At 47.0% G+C, this 24745-nt stretch overlaps 1 protein-coding gene across 1 annotated transcript; it reads left to right on the plus strand.

Annotated features, from left to right (window-relative positions):
• Positions 1 to 20459: 20459 nt before the first annotated feature.
• On the plus strand, positions 20460 to 22196 carry LOC126183939 (uncharacterized). The gene has a single exon (XM_049926287.1). It carries the CDS (start codon positions 20460 to 20462, stop codon positions 22194 to 22196), a length of 1737 nt encoding a protein of 578 aa, XP_049782244.1.
• Positions 22197 to 24745: the final 2549 nt, after the last annotated feature.

Raw genomic sequence — 24745 nt, forward strand, 5'->3', positions numbered from 1 at the left:
TTTTTATATGCGGTTGAATGTGAAGGTTATTTTGCAACCTGTTCCGTTACCGACTTACGCCATTGTATCACCAGGTTTACGAAGACAAAGATTTTTACGGTCTTCAGTCTGAACCAGGCGTTCTATCAGATTCTTCCCGCTGTAAAGGTTTAACAGAGGTCTACTGGGACTGCACGAAGGTGGAGCCGTCGTTTCCCGATTATTGGATAATATCTTGCGAGATCTGAAATTAAGTCTATTTACGATTATCTGGACGATGGTGTCTACAGCGCTCTTCGAACACCAATATCTGGAGTAGGTCTTACTTCGTTTACGTGCTGGCGGCCTCATAATTAAGCTGTCTAAAGTAAGTCTACCACATAAGGTAATCTCTCTCCTTGGTCATTTACTGTCAGCTGAAAGGTTCAAATTCGATCAAGGATAGTCTAGATATTTGTGTGTATTTTCTCCATCTCAGAACAAGAAGATAATTGCTCGGTTTTATAGGCATGCTCAATTTTTCTTAAGGAAGTTAGTGCCCCATTTTGCTCATTTAGCCATTCCCTTGAATGACCTACGTAAGACAGGTGCGGAGTTCAGGTGGGGAGAATCGCAACTGTCTGCCTATGATGCTGTGAAGACCGCTTTGGCTAACCCCATTTCTTACAGTGTGCTTTCCAGAAATCTTTCATTGTGCAGAGCAACTCATCTTATTCAGGTGGGACTGCTGTGCTTCTACGAGAGGAGTTTGGATTGAGCGCAAATCTAAGAAAGACGAAGGTAATCAGAAGTAATGAGAACAGGGAGAAACTTAATATGAGGATCGATGGCCACGAAGTAGCGGAAGTTAAGGAATTATGCTACGTAGGCAGCACAGTAACGACTGACGGACTGAGCAAGGACATCAAAAGCAGACTAGCACTGGCAAAAAGGGCATTCATAGCTAAGATAAATCTAATATCAAATATCGGCCTTAATTTGAAGAAGAAATTTCTGAGAATGTACGTCTCGAGTACAGAATTGTATGGTAGTGAAACATGGACTGGGGGGAAACCGGAACAGAAGAGAATCCCAGCATTTGAGATGAACTACAGACGAATGTTTAAAGATAGGTTGAGTGACAAGGTAAGGAATGAGGTTCTGTGCAGGGTCGGAGAGGAAAGGAATATGTGGGAAACATTGATAAGGAGAAGGGACAGGATGATAGGACATCTGGTAAGAGGGAATGACTTCCATGGTACTAGTAGTACTATAGGGAGCTGTACAAGGCGAAAACTGTAGAGGAAGACAGATTGGAATACATCCAGCAAACAATAGAGGACGTGGGTTGCAAGTGCTACTCTAGATGAAATCGTGGCGGGCTGCGGCAACCCAGTCAGGACACTGATGAAACACCACAGCGAAAAAAAAAACAGCGACATCTGCTTGCCGTTTTCGCGGAGTAGCGAGGTGTGTCTCCGAGCTGTGGGCAGATAGGAACGCACAGCGGTTAGCAGCAGATGTGTCTTCCCTACTATACTACGAAGTCTGGACTGTCTTCGGCCCAAGTCGGCACTGTGTAACAACGAGGGCCGGAGTGGTGTTCCTGCAGGGCCGTGGATCGCCGCAGCTGAGCTCTGAGCCTGGCCGCGCCTTCCCTGGGCAGCGGCCACTGCGTTCTGCCGGACGGTGTTTTGTTACATCGACAGTTGCTGAACGCCTGTTATTTCACAAAGTGATCGTTGGCGTGTGCGACATGTTTCTGATGCATTGTCCCACGTTTTTAATCAGAGTTTCGCTTCTCTAGTGTGACCGTCTCACACCTGGTTGGGTCTCATTTTAAAGGTCATCCTACTAACTCAATTTCTCTTTGCGTTGATTTTATTTCGAGAAAATTTTCCTGTTCTCATCCAGGAAGTGTCAAAAGCATACAAACTGACAACTGTAAAACGTGAGATCATTTTTCCTCAGAGTAACTGACATTCCGTATTGTGCTTGCTTAGACACCTACAGTCACGCAAAATAATGGTAACTCTTTTATACCATATAACAATTATGGCCTAATTGCCCCTAGGACGAATAGAAATTGGAAGAAATTTGGCTTACGTATTTTCAAAATGTGTCCGTAAGCTATAGGACAAGAGTGACCTCACCAATGACTGGGTTTAAAAATCTTTAACGCTAAATGCGCAGGGTACTCGCTTTCCAGCTACATCACTGTACTTTCAAATACCCCGTAACAGACCGGGAGTATCAAAGTTACACATCACAACGCCCAACAACTTTGTGCAGTAACCACATCCCTCCGAGCTCGATACAGAAGCTAGAATGGGACACCAGCACAGAAGCTGAGAATTCAGTTATTCAGAAGCTGCGAGATGTGCAGGCAGAACTGAAGTTAACGACCAACCCTGAACTAGACCAGTAATTTTGATGGAATGCTCACTACGTTGCAACAGCCTCATCAGCTGCTAAGAATGATATACCTTTATTATTTACTGAAAATGGTGACAGTTTCTTGCACTAAGGAAATGTCAGTTTGATCAATATTACAAACTTTGCACAAAAGCTCATTGATCATTTACCTCTGGTAGCCTTCCGCATATTTTAGGGATGATCCACATCAGGGAAGGATAATTTGAAGGTTTGTACAGAATGATTTGAAAGCTAAATATGGACAATCACTGAAAGTAAGGAAATACTGGAAATCGCAAAACATCTGAGAAGGGTGCTCAGATGACGAACCCACAGCAGGAAGTGTAAGAGCATTATTTGACGTGTGTTGATTACACAAGATGGCACTGTGGTTCCGGTGTCAGATTCAACCCATTGCAGGAAGTGGCTTTACAACCTCCTCTAGCTACAAGAGGTTGCTGCTTAGCTACGTCAACAACATTTGTGCTCAACTACACAGCTGGAGTTTTTTACTAGTGGTAAATGAGGATTATTTTAATCCAACTACTGACAGACTTCCCATTCAATGTAAATATTACTACAGTCCGATGACCTGGTCGATTGTGCATTAAGAATCTAGCTGCTTCCAGGAGAAACAAATTTGAGTTGCATTACTTCACGTAATTGACTTGATATATACAATGCTATCATGATCTGCACATTACGAGGCATAATCTCATGTTTGAAGTTTAACAAAACGAAGTATCACGGTTACAAACTGTGTCCTTAGGCAGCGCAACTGACAGCACGGAAGTATCTTGACAACTCATCCAGTATGTGAGGATGGGAACACCCAGTGATTTTCTCGCTGATGAACATGAAGTTAGTTTGGAAAGTTTATGAAAGATTTGAAATTAAATTTGACATACAATTATTATAGCAGTAACTAATTTATAAAGTAATCAGACGACTGAAGCTGTTTTGTACATGAGAGTTCGAGTCTTTAAGGCTCAGAGGTTTACTGGTACATTTAGAACGCTTCCATGTTCAAGCACAGCATTTTCTCAAATAAATTAGAGATATATGGAAACATCACGTCGATATTTTGAATAGTCATGTTACTGCATTGGTAACAACACATGCATAATATTAATTTACAACGAACTTATGTTGTTGTGAACAGACAATTTTATGGAAATCACGTGACATCAGTGACTGTCAACTTTCAGTACAGACAGGAAAAAGTCTGTATTTTCTACAATCCGCCCAATGTGTTTCGGAGCTATAGCTCCATCTCAACGACTATGGATACAACGGGCGTTTCATCTGCTTCGGTTTTTTAGCCTACCGACACATTTCTAGGTAAACACCCTCAAACAGGATACTTACAGTACACCACTTCTCTCCTCTTTCGACCATTCTAACTTATTACCTACGTCTGACGACACAACTTTCGTCTTCTACAATGGTGAGATACATTTGCACTTATGAATTGAATCTATTTGACTTGTTAATGACAGTACTATATTACTCACATTTTGCACATTTAGCCATATTACAGTCATGTGATGTAATGCATTGACTGATTTTCATTTACATAATTCACAAATTTAAGGAAATAATGTATTACTAGGAGATCCGACACGTAATTTCAGTTTACATATATATTCAACATGAAAATTTAATTGCTATTTTATGTAACTGATTTAGGTACAGAAGCAGTAAACAACAGTATGAAGTACGTAAATAGGGGTGGGGAGTGATTTGGGGGGGGGGGGGCGGCGGATGTCCCTAACTTCGGAGCCACTGGTCTTTAAACTATCACTGTCCCTCCAGAGCCAACTCTGGAATGTCTCGCTGAAAGGCTCGTAAGTCGTCGGGAACGGATTTCCACTTTTGAGGTGCAGGCCAGCAATTTGCATCTTTTACTGTATATCTTGTGGGCTGGGTGCTTTCAGGTCAGGCAGTAGCGATAGTGAAATGACTGGAAGGACTGCATTCAGCGGACGCCACCATCTTCTTCGCCGTTGAACGACAGCAGGTGAAGTTCTGGCTGGACCTTATTCTTGCTCACTGATCTGCGGAACGATCTTCAATGACAAATGATCACAATTCTTCCAGTTATAGCCACCAACATACAAATGGTGAGAATCAGTACAGACGTCTGAGACACGGAACTTTGAATATGGTGCCATCTGGCGGGCTGTGTACTGGAGACATACTGTTTTGGGAGGAAGTACACCAGTATCTGATACAGCAATGCTCTACCACAGCGTTCTATCCCCGTCTTCACATTGTCTTCTCTTCGCAACTGGCAACCACAAAATTACTTTGCTTGTGAGCGGTCTACGGCATGGTACATAATATCACTGGAGTTTTGAAACATCAGTCTTCTCTGTCTCACTTTCATTTGTTCACTAGCCATCAAGGTCACTTCAGCGCTGTGGACCTTTCCAGGATGGTCCCTGTAGTAACTGCAGGAACTTTGGATTGTGTGATTCCAATATGCTCCAGTATTTCTACTGGTGATCACACCTCCAAGATCAGCAAAAGTTAATCTGACATTGTTTACATCCTGAGAAGCATCCTTCGTGATGTGTAAGGCTTCTTTATTGATCACATTTACTTCATTACTGATGCAGAGTAACGTCTCCATCTGCGAATCCCGTTTTATTCACGAACTAGGGATATTGTGAGTGACCATGCTGACATTGCTGTTTGCTCATCTAGTATGGCTTGTTCTATCTGTTGCTTGCTCTTCACATCCAAAGATTCAGGCGTGGGACTATGAAGACTTTTACATGGAATGTGTATCAACTTGATCGCTTAACACCCAGCTTGGAGGGCAAGGCTTTCTCTGATGGGATCGCTCCCAGGAACGTTGGCTTCCTCTCTAACCGTGTCTGAGGCCGCCGCCGCCGCTCCTCCCCCCCCCCCCCTTCCCCAATCGAAGGCAAAAGTGAAAATGGAAGACACCCTCTGGCCTCGCAACCTAATACCATTGGGGTCGAAAAGAACAAGAGTTGACCAAGAGAGGTCGACAGGAAAGGAAACAGAAGATCGTGAAATAAGTGGAAGTAAAGTCAGACTTCGTTAACAGTTACTAGGAAGACCATATTGCATGGAAGGAACGTTTCTGTACTAAGGTTGTCAATTTTTTTTAAAGTAATAATCCTAGTCTGACGGCGCTTCTGTAATACTGCTTACAAAGTAATGGTGATTAACAGAAGGTAACTTAAAAGATGCATCTGCACACTGTATATTGTAGAAGCAACTTATTTAATAATGCTGCTGATCTATTTGACAGTCAAAGTTTGTGATCGTTACACAACAGAGCTAAATTGAGGTTACACCTTACCTAAAATAATTTGAGTTACAATTTTCTTCATCTCAGTTATAGTTGAAATGGCTATGCAAGTTGTTAGATCTGGTCATACAAAGTAAAATATTCGTAACAGTTCAACTGTAAACCAGTTTCTGTATCTACCATTTACTGGTTTTAGGAAGTGGAGAATTTTTGTAACAGGCTTTATTACAGTGCTTGTGAGAAATAACACTAATTTAAAAATCTCAGCAACTTTTCACGTAATATTACAGTTTACTTTCGGAGACAGGAATTTCAATTGACCACTTTTAATACCAATTTCAGTTACGATGAACTCTTTGATTGCAAATATTTCAGAGAGTTCTCTGCACTGATAATATGAACACACACAAAAATTCATATAAAGACAATGGTAACATAACATAGGTACCATTAATTACAATTAAGAAAACCATGGATTCTTTAACTAGCAGTTCGTTCTTCAAGTAGAAGAGGTAGGCTGGGAGAGGTTAAAAAGGAAGAGGAAGTGAGAGACTGCAATGAGTAGGACCCACATGTGGTATTGGTGAGGTTACATAAAGTTAGGTTAGACAAAATTACTTTTGTATCTATCTATAAGCAGTAACTTGTTTGTATATTCAAACAGCGACATTTGGATATACTGGCGATCAGTACGAAATCAATTATTGGCTTCGAAAAGTCCGTTACAATGCTGTCTTCTAATCACTTATTACTAGTTTCATTCACTGATCACACTCACAGTAGTATACAAACACCATAAGAGAAGGAAACCCAATATAACAATAGAAAGAATTGAACATCCAATGGGATTACATTGTCATCTCCACATACTTATAAAAAATATTTATCACATTAGATATCTTACATTTCTACATATACGAAGAAAAACTGTCACAATAAAAATGTATATAAAAGTGAACGTAAGTTAGCAGTTCTGCGGTTATACATTGACTGCCAGGACAAATGGAGAGAATACATGTGCATAGCAATATGGAACTATTTCTGTCAAGCATTATGACTTAAGATCATATTAATGTATAAAAGTAAATTGATTACGTTCAATAATGGGATTATGAAATTAAACTTCACTCCACTCCCAAAGTTAACTATGTACAAAGTGCACATTCTTCATGAACATAGGAGCCATGCACAAACCCAGAGGTAAGTGAAGGGCACAAAAATAATATGTAATGGACTTGATCATTAAATTTAACATACTAAAAGACAATACAATGAAGTCATATTAAAGAATATAGTAATATTTTATGTATAGAATATTTCTGAAGTATCTACTATTGCTAAGACATTTCAGTAAATGAGTATCAAGAAACTCAAGAATCTGAAGCATATGTATGTCAACTAATTGCAAGACAACATGAGAGCTTCCAGGTGTACTCTTAGACCTATGAAAGTAGTACTGCACTATAGACAATAGGGGGGGGGGGGGGCAGGGGACGTCAATAGCAGTAGTCAACCAGAACTCAAGGTAATGCTGGAACTGCTTGTGATTATTCCTTATGCACAATGACTAAACGAACCTATCCGCAACTGAACCTAAACAGAACGAAATACACTGAAGGCCAAAGAAACTGGTACACTTTCCAACTATCGAATAGGGCCCCTGCGAGCACGTCGAAGTGTAGCAACAGGACGTGGCGTGGAGTCCACTAATGCCTGAAGTCGTGCTGGAGGGAACTGACACCATGAATCCTGCAGGGCTGTCCATAAATCCGTGGCAGTACGAAAGGGCGGGGATCTCTTCTGAGAAGCACGTTGCAAGGCATCCCAGATATGCTCAATAAGGTTCATGTCTGGGAAGTCTTAGTCAGCGGCAGTATGAACTCTGAAGACCGTCCCTGGAGCCACTGTTGCCATTCTGCGCGTGTTGGTGGTTGTATTTTCCTGGTAGAATTGCTGAAGTCCGTCGGAATGCAGAAGGGACGTGAATGGATGCAGGCGATTTATCAGGAAGGCTACAAATGTGGCACTTTTAAATCGTATCTAGACGTATCAGAGGTCCCATGTCACTATAGCTGCACATGCCCCATACCATCACAGAACCTCCACCAGCTGTAACAGTCCCCTGCTGTCGTGCAGGGTCCATGGATTCATGAGGTTGTCTCCACACGTCCATTCGCTCGATGCAATTTGAAACGAGACTCATCCAACCAGACAACGTGTTTCTCGTCAAACGTCCAGTGTCGGTTGTTGCGTTGAATTGTTCACACGCTGACACTATGGCCCAGCATTGGTATCTGCAGCAGTTTGCTGACGGGTTGCATTTCTGTCTCGTTGAACCATTTTCTTGCCATTGGCACCGTTCTTTTAAGATCTTTTTCCGGCCGCATGATGTCAAAGATCTGATGTTTTACCGGACTGCTGATATTCTAGGTACACTCTTTAAATGGTCATACGTGAAAATCCGGACTTCATCGCTACCTCAGAGATGCTGTGTCCCATCGCTCGTGCGGCGACTGTAACACCACGTTCAAACTCAAATCTTGGTAACCTGCCATTGTAGCAGCACTGACCGATCCAACAGCCGCGTCAGGAACTTTTCGTTATACAGGCGTTGCCGACCGGAGCGCCGTATTCTGCCTGTTTACATCTCTGTATTTGAATAGGTACCACTTTCTTTGGTGCTTCAGCGTATACAAAGCCAATAAATTTCTGATTAAAATTCTGGAACAGAGTGAGAAATGGGGGAGTTCAAATGCACATGACTAGTAACATGCTTGTTTATCTACATATACAGTTCAGATTACACCTAGAACACAATTACTATTATTAATAGCAAAATGCTCGTTCTCTAATGCACTTAACTAAAAACAATTACCTACTTTGACAGTCCTGAGATGAGAGGATTGCTTAAAAACGCAAGATTTATACAGTACATAATAAAATCGACAGATAATGAAAGGGCATAAAAAAGTATGGTTGTAGTAAATTTGTTGAGTTTGCGCTTATAAATTTTTCTATCCGTATGATATCACCGGGAGGTCAGCTATATGGTAGCAAGAAGTGCTGTCAATATCTGATTTTATAGTCTGCACATTGCTGTATTGCTCACTGAAAATGTCACTGAATGCAATGAGGCGTTCGTCATCAGACATGTTTTAATTAAATCAATTACTCAAGACATAAAAATGAGTTACAGAACCAATATCGGCATACAATAAAAGCATTGCAAAGCTGAAGAGGACATGTGCCAGGAAACTGCATGCAACTAGTAGACATAGTTACAAGCACAACTGGACGTAATATTTACATGTTTTAATGGTAACGGACATAAAATTGCTGATCATTAGGTGAGGATACAAATGTTGCGCCTGCAGCACCATAGTATGAAATCACGTACGACTTACAAAGAGCATTAAACCAAGGGAAATACAACGCAATGTGCAAGAACAGTAATGTTTATACAAATAAAATGTTAAAAATCAGAAAAAACATAGCATTATTATTAATATTGCTGACTGTGCAAGTGTGACGCCAGATGACATTGCACATGCAAGTATGACGCTACATAGCGACAGTTTTAATTGGTGGTTTGTACTAATACAGCATGTAGAAAGCTGACAGTCACAATTAAAATAAGCTTGGTTCTGAACTTGAAGCGCAAAACTTAATTCGAGCAGTACATTTCCTTGCCTGTTCGAAATTACACACTTCGCGGCGACGTAAGTACAGTCTACCAATTCTAGACTACGAACTGCGTATATTAGCGTTGTAATAGCTACATGCATTTTACAGTATAAGTGGTTACAATGAATTAAATATTTAGTTCTGACTTATTAGCATTAAAGGAAACGGTATAGTACATTGCATGTTTAAAATGGAAAGTGGTAAATAACTTACTATTTGCGCCAACCAGTGCATGAAGCTATTGCAGCACTGAACGAATGAATATGAACTGCCGACGTATCGGTACAACTCAACGAACAGCACAGTTCTCTTCCTGTTAGAAGTGAAGCAGGGTACATAAGCGCTAAAGCAGCTAGATACACTGAATGGCGTAAGTAGTTACAAAAAGTACATATTTAGTAGCGCTGTCACATTAGCACAAAGAAACTAAACACAAACCTGTTTACGACTATCACTACAACCGTAATGAGCAAGTTTCGTTGCTCTATCCGGGATAACGATGTGCACAATTACCGTATAGCGTTTTGTTTCACTTAATATAGTTCTCATGGGAGAAGAAGTCTTACATCGAGCATACGTTGATAATATTATATGAGACCAAATATAGAACATGAAAAACCTCAGTCATCAGAAGCATTGATAGCAATTAGAAATCTAATAGTAAACCTCTGATTCCTTATGCAATCAAACTCCCATGGTTTGAACTCACTTGTAAAGCAATCTGAAGTTTAAGCTGTTCCACTGTGTTAAATATCTGACATTAGGAGTGTAAGCAAAAAAATTGTGAAGCGTTTTTGTAATCAAGCTAAGCCCAACTAACACTGAATATCCTCACTACGTAACATTGAGTAAGTCTGACTAATTTGCGCGTCGTGAGCCATGCATCCTGGAGAAACGTGCATAGGTCGCAGGTTTCATACAGTGAAACAAGTATTGTAGACCAAATACTAAGATCCTCTTAATGAGCAGATTATGAGTCATTTGGTTTCCAAAATTATTATGTTTTTAAAATTAAGTCTTTACAATTTTGTTGCTCCTAGAAGACATTATACAGGCAAAATGCACCTGGCGCTGGGTGTCATGAACCGAGTTAATAGTCTAGTAATATCTATGTACTTTCTGTGCTGCATCCTTCAACATCTTTGATTTATGCCTATCTACCAGCAGTAGTGAATGGGGGCAGAGTGCAAATTTGCCTTTTCTGACAGATGTTCTGTTGTAATACTGGTGTCACCCGTCTACAATCAGTAATAGTATTTTATAGAAAGTTATTAATTGCTTTGCTGGTACCTCCCTCCCTGCGCGCCTAAGAAACTAATTTAACGCAGTTTACATCACGTCACAGAGCCAAAGAAATTCTCAGTGACAATAACGAGCACAATATTCCTGAGCTTTCACAGACTGAAAACTACACTGGGAACGTCCCAGTCTGAAAACAGATTTGGCTCAGCACCTTTCGGATCCATAATGCCCTCTCGTATTAGACACGAAACAGTCACAAAGGCTGACTTTTTGGCTTCTGGGTACTCACCGTCACACGGAATTATCCTCTGAGGGAGTTTCTCTTCCTCAAAATATTTTCATTGCTTATTAGAATGATCGGGTCATATGTAGATGTAGTCTAAGAATGTCCTGTTTCAAATTATTGAGCAAGCTGAGAATATTTACCAGCGGTTCTCTAAACGTTTTTTTCGTTCTCGTCTGTCGTCACGGTCACCATACTCTATCGACGCGACTAGTTCCGTGAGAAAAATAGAATGACTTTTTTAACGTAATCTGTCCCTGCTGTAGAGACTTAAGTATGCTGCTATAGAATTTTACTAACTTTTTCCCATTAGCGTACAAAATGAATGAATATTAAATCTGTTCAAATGAAATGCACACCAGTTTCTCTTAAATGACTCATTCCATTCTTGTGAGCAACATTGGAGTAGACAGCTTACCGAAGGTAACCGTCAATTGCTAAACTGTTGGGCTGTATCTATCTAAGTATTTCAGGGATCGATGTACCTTCACATCCGTAAGTGACAACCTATACGTGCCCTGCAGATGCTTGGCTGCTGCGAAGATAGCAACAGAACTGACTGCTAGAGAATCTTCAGATACGTGAGAAGTAACCAACTGATTCCATAAGGAATCACTGTGCACAGCGACTGTATATTAAGGGTAAGGACTCAGCACATCAGAAGCTCTTTTCCAGGGTCAATCATCTGCAAACGTGGGATCATATTGAAATATGTCAACTGAACATTCGGAGCATTACCAGAACCAAATGCCAAAGCTTAGAAGAGGTACTGTTTAAGCCCATCGTCTACATTCTTGTCCTAAATACTGGGATATGGTATCGTCAGTGCAACGTATCACCACGTCTACGGAGCAGTCACGTGTCCCGAATAAAATCGTTAATGCTCACTTGCTATCTGATTCCATGAACTATATTCGTCAACAATGAATCTGAATTGGGGAAGTGACCATACGTAATATCTACAAACCGCCATGTTCTCCCCTGCCAATCCATGGTTCTTGCAACATACTGACATCCTGCACCAGATGCAATGGACATACACACTGACGTAAAAGAAACGCAACACCAAAAACTACAGTAATGAAATTTCAGGAATACATTTGTCTAGGTGACGTATTTAAGTGACTAACACTGCAGAATCACAGGTTCACGTCAGCGCGAAATAAGCCATTGCAAATGTGAAATGCTGTTACATTAACAACCCGTCTAACTGCCAGAATGTTGAATCTAAGCAAGCAAACGTGCATGCAATGTGTTTCACACGTGTCTAACGTCAGTGTGTGGGACGGAGTTCCACGCCTGTTGCACTTAATCAATACAGGGAAGATTAACGCTGGTTGTGGCCGACTAGTTGCCTTCGGATGATGTCCAGTATTTAACAGCAGAAGACATATCTGGTGATTTCCCAGGGCAAGGCGATGTATCTATACTCTGTAGAGCGTGTTGGGTTACAACAGCGGCATGTGGCGGAGCATTGTCCTGTCTAAAATCACCCTCTGTAATGCTGTTCGTGAATGGTATTCAACAGGCAGTCGTCCTGCTGTCATACCAAGTTTCAGCCTAGACGAAAACTGCAGGTTTGGGTCCAGTGTGTCGAGCACACAGACAGGCTGGTCACCGGCCTTGAACTGACCTCTCAACCACGATGGCCATCGCTGGCACCAGGGTAGAAACATTTCTTCAGTGAACGTAACTGACCCCCAGCCTGCCCTCCCATGAGCTCTCCCTTGACACCACTGAAGTTGCAGACGGCTATGGTTTGGTATGAGTGGAACACACGCTACAGGGCGTCTGGCTCAGCTCTAAGTAATCAATTTGGACCAGCTCCTCGTGTCAGTGTGGTGCCAACAGCTGCTCCAACTGCTGCTGCACATGCACTACCATGCAGCAAAGCTGTACGTCGAACACGATGGTCTTTCTTCTCGGTAGCGCTACATGGTCGTCCGAAGCGTGGTCTTGTGACCATAGATCCCATGACCACCTCTACCAGCAATCGTGGACAGTGGTCGCATTCCTTTTAAGTTTTCTGCAATATCGCAAAAGGGATATCCATTTTTGTTACCCTATTACATGTGATTCCTCAATCACAGTGAGTATTTATCGCCTGAAAGGCATTCTCTACTAACCTCAGCGTATCACATCCAATCTCGTTACAGCGTCTATTTGAAGCAAACCTGATTTGTATCCTTACAGTGGAGCCACTAGTGGCTGTTACGCTAATGGAGCGATATCTGAACAGATATTTTCAGGTGTTGTAATGCAATGGGCGAGTTGTGGCGCCCTGAAAATATTCCAAGTTCGGAGTTGGCGTGGCCGCATGGGCCACTCGGCAAGCAGGGGCTCGTCAGCAGCTGCGTGGGGCCCAACATTAGCCAGAGCGAGAGCAACAGGGGCGGCCACACTGCGTGGTCCGGGAATTGGACGTTGAAGCGGTGTCAAGGAGTGGGCTTTGTGTCTAACGAGAGTGCCAAAGATGAACTTTGTGGAATTATAATGGCAGACATTTCACAGTTCATGTAGAAATTGATAATAGCCAGAGGGGTCATAACTTAAGAAACATGTACATTACCATCATTTGCACGACGATTCTGATGGTGAAATCAGATTTTCAATATCTTTATTACTTTGAAGTTCAGTATCTGACTGCAAATTATACAAGTAACACCCAGCAACGAATTTCCAAAATGTAAACCGTTCATCCGATGTATTCGATCGACATGTGTTCAGAAAACTATTGGTGTAAACCTAAATTGGTATGGATTATGGGCATATAACATTAATAGTACATGAATTATTGAGGTCAAAGTGGCCGATTACTATTTATCGCGTTACACGATGATTGGTTTGTGCGGCGCCCAACTGCGTGGTTATCAGCACCCATACAAATTCCCAACCTTTGCTCAGTCCGATCTCACCACTTCCATGAATGATGAAATGATGAGGACAACACAAACACCCAGTCATCTCGAGGCAGGTGAAAATCCATCAACCTGCCGTGAATCTAAACCGTGACCCTGTGCTCGAGAAGTCAGAACGCGACGGCGAGGCCATGAGCTGCAGACACGGTTACACGAAAAAAAAAAAGCATCCTTGTAAATATATTTATCCATCTGGGTCTTTGTTTATATCCGATATATACTATTCATGAACAAATTTATCAAATATTTAATGTGTTTCGGAGAGCACAGAGACATTAGGCTACTGGCCTACTTTTGTTTCTATTCGTTTCATGTGTGTTTATTTGATTTGTTTATGTATTTAATAATGTGTGTTGGAGTGTTTATGGTCGAGTCACAGGAATACTTATTTTTAAGTTATTTAACTGTAAATCCAGTATTTTGTAAGTGTTTCAGTTTGTTTGAGTGTTCGTTGGCTTTGAGACATTGCGGAAGCGCTCTAGCCAATCACAGCGCTCGTTACTACGGTAGGCGACTACAGAGGACAGGTTGTTGGTTGGTTGTTTGAGGTGAAAGGGACCAAACAGCAAGGTCATCAGTCCCTTGTTTCAAATAGACTCCATTCTGCTAACGGGACATCTCAGAAAAGGCAGAACAATAAAACGGAAAAAGGGGAAACGTAAAAGGGCAGTCACGTTGTCATTAGTAAAAACAAACGAGGGAAGTTTGCAAGAGAACGAACCCAACACGATGCTGAAGCAGCATAGGCAAGACCACCTGTGACTGAAAAGGGACAACCGCTATAATGCAGAAAGTACGTATGGGAATAGAAAAACTAACCAAGCCTTAAAAAGAAGGGGTAAAAACAGAGTAAAAGGGAAAGAAAAGAGGATTCCAGGCAGGGAGGTGAATCGGGAATCTCTGAACACCGCCTACAGTGGGAGACACCCAAACACTCACCGCCCTGCCCCAACACCAGAGGGAGATTAAAAAACTTTAAAACTGAGAATAAAAACCACTCTCCCGGAGGAAACCTAGAACCAGAGAGACCATCCGGGAATCGTCAGCCAACATCAAAGGTAAAGTGTGGGGGAGTCTGTACTTCGCACGCAGAGCCAAAAGAAAGGGGCATTCAACCAAAATGTGGGCCACTGACTGGAAGGCTCCACAACCACATAGCGGGGGTGGCTCATCACGCAAAAGAAAATCATGGGTCAGCCTGGTATGGCCAATGCGGAGAAGACACAGTGTGGTCGAGTCCTTGCGGGAGAGGCGAAAGGAAGAACGCCATGGGCCTGGATTCACCTTAATGGCACGAAGTTTATTAGACAGTGGAGTAGCCTCCCAAGAACTGGCCCATGACTGTGCAAAGTGGGATTTGATGTGAAGCCGTAAATCCGCTGCAGGAGGGGTTACAGAAAACGGGGGGTAAGTAACTGCTCCCCCAGCCAAACGATCAGCGAGCTCATTACCCGGGATACCCACATGGCCCGGGACCCATAGGAAGTCAATGGAACAAGCAGCACAGTGAAGATCAGCGAGATGGTCATGGATGGCAGAGACCAAGGGATGGCGCGAAAAACACCGGTCAATAGCAAGAAGGCCACTCATCGAGTCCGTACATAACAAAACGCGGTTGTGTTGGGATTGTTTAATAAAGGTAAGGGCCCGGGAAATGGCCATCAATTCCGCAGTAAACACCCCACATGAGGGTGGCAGCAGATGATTTTCCGTTCCAACAAAGGACGTGAAGGCATACCCAACATGATCAGCAGATTTAGAGCCATCAGTGTAAAAAAACAGCATCCCGAAACTCCCATAAAATTTGGCGGAAAAAGGAACGGAACACCACTGGGGAGATGGAATCTTTCGGACCGCGGCGGAGATCCATCCGAATTCGAGGCCGAGGAACTAACCAAGGGGGGGGTGGAGGGGAGGGAGCGAGGAAGACAGGACAAAGAAGGAAGCCGAAAATCACGGTTAAGAGACGCAAGGCGCAGCCCAACCGGTAAACCCGCCCGAGGGCGGGAGTCAGGCGGGTGACGTCCATGGTCTGGGAATAGGATAGAGTAGGAAGGATGAGCGGGAGAAGAACGGATAGTAAGGGCATAAGACACCAGAAGCTGGGACCGCCGAACAGAAAGGGGGGGGATCCCAGCTTCAACCAGGAGACTATCAACAGGGCTAGTAGGGAAGGCACCGGTGGCCAAACGGATACCACGATGGTGGACTGGATCCAGCACGTGCAGCGTGGAAGGAGCAGCTGAACCATAAACTTGACAACCATAGTCCAAACGTGACAGAACTAGAGCACGATAAAGACGGAGGAGGAGGAGGGAACGGTCCGCACCCCAAGAGGAGTGGCCAAGGAAGCGAAGGACATTGAGTTTACGGAAACATCCTACCTTCAGGAGTCTGATATGGGGCAGCCAAGTGAGCTTGTTGTCGAAAAGAAGACCTAGGAAACGAAACTGTGGAACCACAGGCAATCTTTGTGCAGCGAGATAGAGCTCTGGATCAGGGTGGACCGTAGTACGGCGACAGAAGTGGACCACCCGCGATTTTAAAGGAGAGAATTGAAACCCGTGTGAGGGTCCATGCAGAGGCACGCCGTATAGCCACCTGGAGCTGCCGTTCTGCAGATGGCATCGAGGAGGAACTAACCCAAATGCAGAAATCATCCACATACAGGGCAGGGGCGACCAAGGGACCGACAGAGGCCACAAGTCCATCGATAGCAATGAGGAAAAGAAGGACACTCAAGACAGAACCCTGTGGGATGCCCGCCTCCAGGGTCCGTGGAGAACTAAAAGCAGTACCAACTCTAACTCTGAATGACCGATGGATCAGGAACTGGCGGATAAAAATCGGGAGTGGGCCCCGAAGACCCCACTGATGAAGGGTTAGTAAGATGTGATGGCGCCAGGCCGTGTCATAGGCCTTGCGAAGGTCAAAAAACACTGCAACCAAATGGCGGCGCTGGGAAAAAGCTTGCCGAACTGCGGATTCCAAGCGAAGTAAATGATCGATTGGAGATCGTCCCTCTCTAAAGCCACACTGGTAAGGGGACAATAGATCCCGAGATTCGAGGACCCAAGTGAGCCGACGGGCTACCAGCCGTTCAAGTAACTTACAACCAACATTGGTCAAACTAATTGGCCGATAGCTGTCAACAGATAGGGGGTTCTGACCAGGCTTAAGGACAGGAACCACAATGCTATCCCTCCACTGAGAAGGGAAGTCACCCTGGAGCCAGATACGGTTAAACACCCGAAGATGGTGCCGTTGTGGAGCACTGAGATGTTGAAGCAGCTGGTTATGAATGGAATCGGGGCCAGGGGCCGTATCATGAGAAGAAGATAGAGCAGAAAGAAATTCCCATTCAGTGAAAGGTTCGTTGTAAGATTCTGACTCACAAGTGGTGAAACATAAGGCGACAGCTTCAGCCTGCTGTTTTTGATGAAGGAAAGCAGCTGGATAGGAGGCCGACGCTGATGCCACTGCAAAATGGGTCGCAAGATGTTCTGCGAGAACTAATGGGTCCGTACAAATGCCATCTGGGAGGTGAAGGCCTGGGAGGGTGGACTGCCGATGGCAACCTTGGAGAGAGCGAAGTGTAGCCCATACCCGCGACAGAGGGACAGTGGAACCAAGGGAAGAAACGAATCGTTCCCAACATATCCGCTTGCTCTGTTTGATTAAATAACGGGCTTTAGCGCGAAGGCGCTTAAAGGTAGAAAGGCTGGCTACAGATGGGTGCCTCTTGAAGTGTTGCAAAGCTCGACGGCGATCACGGATGGCAATGGCAATGGCCGTACTCCACCACGGGACTTGCCGACGACGAAATTGTCCAGATGAGCGCGGGACAGCAAGGGTAGCAGCGCGAACAATCGCGTCAGACACGTCACGTAGGACGTCATCAATACAACCCGACAAAGAGGGAGAAAACTCGACCTGTGCAGTGTATAGAGGCCAATCGGCGCGGTGGACAGACCAACGAGGTAACCTGTCCATCGGGGAGCGGGAAGGGAGCGTGATAATCAACGGGAAATGGTCACTATCACAAAGGTCGTCGTGTGGCGACCAGTGTAATGAAGGGAGGAGAGAGGGAGAAGAAAGAAAGATAAATGGCAGAAAAGGTACCATGACCAGCACTGAAATGAGTAGGGGAGCCATCATTAAGAAGGCACAGGTCGTGGTCTGCAATAAATTGGTCGATAAGAAGACCTCGTCTAGATGGAAAGGCACTGCCCCACAAAGGATGATGAGCATTAAAATCCCCAAGGAGGAGGAAGGGAGGAGGAAGTTGCTGAAGAAGGGTGGTTAAGGCAGCAGGTGTAAAAGTCCTGTCAGGAGGGAGATAAAGATTGCATACTGTGACTGCAGAGTCTAAGTGGACCCTAACAGCAACCGCTTCCAATGTAGTTTGGAGAGGAATCCACGTGCTAGCAATGTCTGTACGGACCAACGTACAAACGCCACCAGAAGCCCGCAAGGGTCCGACCCGATTTCGACAGTAAACACGGAACCCACGGAGGGTCGGTGAGTGAGCATCAGTAAAATGAGATTCCTGGAGAACCACACAAGCTGCTGAGTAGGACGAAAGAAGGGATTTCAATTCCGGAAGGTGACGATAATAGCCATTACAATTCCATTGGAGAACCACAGAACGATGGTTTAAATGAGGGCTGAACACGCTAAATCCAGTCATACCGCCGGGTCCCCACCAGTCACCGACAAGGAGGGGGCGACATCCATAAAAGACAGGTCAGAATCCGGTTGCGAAGTCGGGGAAGGGACCTCCGGTGATACCAGAGGCTCTTTGTCCCGGGACTTATGTTTCTTCTTCCGTTCAGGCTGCGATCGAGGAGGGCTGTGTGGCATAATGGAGCCAGCTGCAGCAAGATCAGGAACAGAAAGAGACCGGGCGACCTGGGGGCCGATAGACCGCGGCTCTCGCGGTCGCCGCGCTGCAGCAGACCTCTGACCTGGAAGGTGCCGGGAAGGGGCATCCCGGGAGAGGCGCCCTTGATCGGCAGACGCCGAAGGAGTGGGACACTTCTCCGGCTGGGGAGGGGGAGCAGCGCCCAGAGGAGAGGGTGTGGGAGCCGCAGGGGAGGGGGGAAGGAGAGGGGTCCGGGATGGGGGTAAGGAAGGGGGAGGAAGGGATGAAGATGTAACCAAGGCGTAACTAGATGTCATGGACACAGGGTGTAATCGTGCATATTTCTTACGGGCCTCTGTGTAGCTTAAACGATCAAGGGACATACTCCTGTATCTTTTTTTCTTTCTTATAGACTGGGCAATCTGCTGAACGTGGAGAATGACTACCATGACAATTTACACATACAGGAGTGGGAACACAGGGACTCCCCTCATGGAGTGGACGTCCACAGTCACCACAGAGAGGGTCCTGGGAACAGCGAGAAGACATGTGGCCAAAACGCAAGCACTTAAAACACCGCATAGGAGGTGGGATGTACGGCTTCACATCACAGCGATAGACCATAATCTTAACTTTCTCAGGAAGGGTATCCCCTTCAAAGGCCAGGATAAAGGCACCAGTATCAATACGATTATCCTTAGGACCCTTCTGAACACGCCGAACAAAGTGAACACCCCGCCGTCCGAGATTGTCCCGAAGTTCCTCATCAGTTTGAAGGATGAGGTCTCTGTGAAAAATCACACCTTGTACCATATTTAGAGACTGGTGAGGGGTAATGGACACGGGAATTGTGCCAAGATGGTTACAGGCACGAAGGGCCGCAGATTGGGCAGCCGAAGCAGTTTTTATCAGCAACGAACCCGACCGCATCTTGCTCAGGGAGTCCACTTCGCCGAACTTGTCTTCAATGTGTTCCACAAAGAATAAAGGTTTGACACTGGTGAAAGTATCTCCATCAGTCCTAGTGCAAACTAGATAACGGGGGAAAGGTTTTGCCCCTAGACGACGGGCCTGACCCTCCTCCCAGGGGGTAGCCACGGAAGGGAAGGCCGAAGGAGCAAGAGAAGCAGCACTTGAGGAATCAGTACCATGCAGAGAGACGGCCGCAGAAGAGCGGCCAGAGTTTTGGACCTGTATGCGTTTCATCTGCATAGCGTCCGCCCTGATACCACCCACTCCGATCAGGGGCTCTCCTCACAGGCGCCACCCAGCCACAGCAAGGGCCGTCTGGCACGGCGGCCATTGCCGGGAGTTCCGATGCTCCAGGATGACGAGCAACCACTCCAAGGCATGCATGAGGAGGTCACAGCTCAGGTATCAGAAGTGTGATCCCTGTGTGTTCAGGGGGCTCAACCAAAAGGGTACATAGCGACCCCACCACACGGGCTGGCTACCGTGCTGGCTATGCACCCTAGCATCAGACAACGACGTAAAAGAAAAGGTGGAATGTACTAGGAGGGCGCACGTCGGAGACACTAGGTAAGGTGCTCTTCCCCAAATGGCTCACACTACGGAAGAGAAATTTTGGAATGGAGGTCAAACCCCAGAGGGGGACCAAGGAATGCCAAAAGGAGGAGATGAGTACGCAGCAAACCCGGAGTGCAAAACCAACAAAACCAGGAGGATAGCGGGGGCCAACATAAGCAAGGACACTAAGAGAGGGAGAGGAGAGGGCGAGGGGAAAGGGGTATGGAGGGGAAAGGAGGGGAAGGGAAAGAAAATGCAGCCCGGGAGAGAAAGAAGGCTGCAATGGCTCGGGGCCCCGTGCTCGCTGGACAGGGGAGGTGCTGGACAGGGGAGGTGCTGGACAGGGGAGGTGCTGGACAGGGGAGGTGCTGGACAGGGGAGGTGCTGGACAGGGGAGGTGCTGGACAGGGGAGGTGCTGGACAGGGGAGGTGCTGGACAGGGGAGGTGCTGGACAGGGGAGGTGCTGGACAGGGGAGGTGCTGGACAGGGGAGGTGCTGGACAGGGGAGGTGCTGGACAGGGGAGGTGCTGGACAGGGGAGGTGCTGGACAGGGGAGGTGCTGGACAGGGGAGGTGCTGGACAGGGGAGGTGCTGGACAGGGGAGGTGCTGGACAGGGGAGGTGCTGGACAGGGGAGGTGCTGGACAGGGGAGGTGCTGGACAGGGGAGGTGCTGGACAGGGGAGGTGCTGGACAGGGGAGGTGCTGGACAGGGGAGGTGCTGGACAGGGGAGGTGCTGGACAGGGGAGGTGCTGGACAGGGGAGGTGCTGGACAGGGGAGGTGCTGGACAGGGGAGGTGCTGGACAGGGGAGGTGCTGGACAGGGGAGGTGCTGGACAGGGGAGGTGCTGGACAGGGGAGGTGCTGGACAGGGGAGGTGCTGGACAGGGGAGGTGCTGGACAGGGGAGGTGCTGGACAGGGGAGGTGCTGGACAGGGGAGGTGCTGGACAGGGGAGGTGCTGGACAGGGGAGGTGCTGGACAGGGGAGGTGCTGGACAGGGGAGGTGCTGGACAGGGGAGGTGCTGGACAGGGGAGGTGCTGGACAGGGGAGGTGCTGGACAGGGGAGGTGCTGGACAGGGGAGGTGCTGGACAGGGGAGGTGCTGGACAGGGGAGGTGCTGGACAGGGGAGGTGCTGGACAGGGGAGGTGCTGGACAGGGGAGGTGCTGGACAGGGGAGGTGCTGGACAGGGGAGGTGCTGGACAGGGGAGGTGCTGGACAGGGGAGGTGCTGGACAGGGGAGGTGCTGGACAGGGGAGGTGCTGGACAGGGGAGGTGCTGGACAGGGGAGGTGCTGGACAGGGGAGGTGCTGGACAGGGGAGGTGCTGGACAGGGGAGGTGCTGGACAGGGGAGGTGCTGGACAGGGGAGGTGCTGGACAGGGGAGGTGCTGGACAGGGGAGGTGCTGGACAGGGGAGGTGCTGGACAGGGGAGGTGCTGGACAGGGGAGGTGCTGGACAGGGGAGGTGCTGGACAGGGGAGGTGCTGGACAGGGGAGGTGCTGGACAGGGGAGGTGCTGGACAGGGGAGGTGCTGGACAGGGGAGGTGCTGGACAGGGGAGGTGCTGGACAGGGGAGGTGCTGGACAGGGGAGGTGCTGGACAGGGGAGGTGCTGGACAGGGGAGGTGCTGGACAGGGGAGGTGCTGGACAGGGGAGGTGCTGGACAGGGGAGGTGCTGGACAGGGGAGGTGCTGGACAGGGGAGGTGCTGGACAGGGGAGGTGCTGGACAGGGGAGGTGCTGGACAGGGGAGGTGCTGGACAGGGGAGGTGCTGGACAGGGGAGGTGCTGGACAGGGGAGGTGCTGGACAGGGGAGGTGCTGGACAGGGGAGGTGCTGGACAGGGGAGGTGCTGGACAGGGGAGGTGCTGGACAGGGGAGGTGCTGGACAGGGGAGGTGCTGGACAGGGGAGGTGCTGGACAGGGGAGGTGCTGGACAGGGGAGGTGCTGGACAGGGGAGGTGCTGGACAGGGGAGGTGCTGGACAGGGGAGTTTTCTTTTGTTTTGGTTTTAGGGTGCAAAACTGCTATGGTCATTAGCGCCCGGTCCGTGACTTAGGAAACAGTAAAAAACCGAAATCGAAAACCAGCAGCAATGGGAACGAAAGTCATAAAATTGGAGAAACAAAGCAGAAGGAAGGCTTAAAAATTCACTACAGAAAGGGGTTGGTTGTCCACAAAAAAGCTTCAAATGACTGAAATTTCACTGGCACAAATAAAATTGATAACGCGGTCAGCTGAGCACGTGTCATCTGTTAAAATCGACGATATATCAGGCGATAGCTGTAGACGGAGCGTAACGGATTAAAATAGGGGCACTCAATTAAAAGGTGTCTGACCGTCCACGGCTGAGAGCAGTGGGGACAGAGTGGAGGAGGATCACTGCTTAAAAGATGTCTAAGGCTAAAAAGACAGTGCCCTATCCGGAGTCTAGTTAAAATTACCTCCTCCCGACGACGCGTTCGGGAGGAAGAGGTCCAAGCACGGATGGCGACAGCTTGGAAGGAAGTGTTTAAATGGATTGGGTGATAATGGAGAGTTTCATGGAGAAGAATTATGAGTCCTCCATGTGCTGGAGTGCCTTCAACAGAGGGGAGATCATATCGGACCGACTGAAGATGAGGGAGAACAAAGCGGTCATGGGGACGCAGCTTTGTTTCCCGAAGACAAAAGATGACCGACGAGTACGATCGCAAGAGGATCAACAATTCATCCCGATTGGCTCGAATACCGCGGATATTCCAGTGGATAATGGACATAGGGTGAACAGAAAATGGAGGAATGTGACCAAGGTCGCTGTCAACTCAATGACTGCTCAGAGCTTGCGACCGACAGCATGGAATGGCATTCAGCCGAAAGTAGAACATCTTGATCCATAGGTTGGTCAGGAGCAGCTCCTGCCACCAGCGATCGGCCAGTTGATCGGCCGCCAGCAGTGCGCCTCGGCGACACAGAAGACGGCAGAGGGCGATTTCCGCCAGGTGGTGCTGTAGATGGGACACGCCTTGGCGGAGAAGGAGAGGAACTGGGTTTCTTTGTAGCCTTCTTGGAAGTATGATGTTTAGATGAAGGAGGAACCGATGGTAGGGAAGTTGCGGTATGTAAAAACTCTTCAAGAGTATGCTCTTTTTTCGAAGTCTTGGTGTCTGACTTGGGCTCGAGATTTAGCAGAACCCGACGAAAGGTGAGCCAGAGAGTGAGCAGACGAAAGTGGTGAAGTTGAACGGGCGATCTTTGCGCTGGCCGATCTGACGACCGTGTTACTAAAGGCGAGGTCGCAAGTCTGCGTGGCCGCCTCCTTTGTTGGCCGAGGAGAAGCAAGGACAGTGTTGTATTTTCCTGTCTGAGGCACGGTGGGCTGTCGACTGGTGAATAAGTTTCGAGCAGCAAAGGTCGACACCTTTTCCTTCACTCAGATTTCCTGGATGAACTTTTCGTCCTTAAAAACAGGGCAATCTCGACAGGAAGCAGCGTGGTCACCCATACAGTTGATGCAGCGAGGGGATGGAGGTGGACAAGTACCCTCATGGGCATCCTTGCCACACGTAACACATTTGGCCGAATTGGAACAGGACTGGCTAGTGTGAGTGAACCGCTGACACCGATAGCAACGCGTAGTGTTTGGGACATAAGGGCGAACGGAAATTATCTCATAGCCTGCTTTGATTTTCAATGGGAGTTGAACTTTGTCAAAGGTCAAGAAGACAGTGCGGGTTGGAATGATGTTCGTGTCAACCCTTTTCATAACCCTATGAACAGCCGTTACGCCCTGGTCAGACAGGTAGTGCTGAATAACTTCGTCAGACAATCCATCGAGGGAGCGTGTATAAACGACTCCACGTGAGGAATTTAAAGTACGGTGCGGTTCCACCCGGACAGGGAAGGTGTGTAGTAGTGAGGTACGCAGTCATTTATGTGCCTGGAGGGCACTGACTGTTTCTAACAGGGTGCCATTCCGTAATCTGGAACAAGACTTTACAGGACCTGCAATTGCGTCGACACCTTTCTGAATAATGAAAGGGTTGACCGTGGAGAATTCGTGACCTTCGTCAGACCGAGAAACAACAAGGAACTGTGGGAACGATGGAAGAACTGTCTGTGGCCGAGACTCAGTGAACTTACGCTTGTGAGCAGACATAGTTGAAGGTGAGGAAACCATTGCGGAAGAATCCCCATGATTACCGGCGTCCCCGATGGCGCGCTCCTCTCTTGTGGGGCCCCCCTCTGAGGGCACTCCCGCCTTAGGTGATTGTTCACACCTCAGGTCACACCTCCCGACAACGGGACGGAGGGACCAATCGGCACTTTCGGAAGTTATCAGCTCGGGTAATCACCCCTCCCTGGGCCTGGCCGATACCAGGGGGTACGTACGTGTCCTACCTGTATACCCAGGGCGGGGACGTACGTAATGTCTATGCTTTTTATTATTTTAAAAAATGTGTTTGAAAATTAAGTTCTGTTTAAAGTTGATCACCGTCGATCTGCTACTCTAAGCGTGCAAATGGCATTTCCATCGTCTTACCTAGCGGCAGAAGATGAACACGCCACGATAAGACCACGGGAC

This window comes from Schistocerca cancellata, chromosome 4 (genome assembly GCF_023864275.1).
Source record: "Schistocerca cancellata isolate TAMUIC-IGC-003103 chromosome 4, iqSchCanc2.1, whole genome shotgun sequence".
Lineage (NCBI taxonomy): Eukaryota > Metazoa > Arthropoda > Insecta > Orthoptera > Acrididae > Schistocerca > Schistocerca cancellata.

What these genes read in the sequence shown, in the direction of transcription:
- LOC126183939 (XM_049926287.1), top strand. Translation starts at nt 20,460, where the DNA reads ATGGCTCGGGGCCCCGTGCTCGCTGGACAGGGGAGGTGCTGGACAGGG.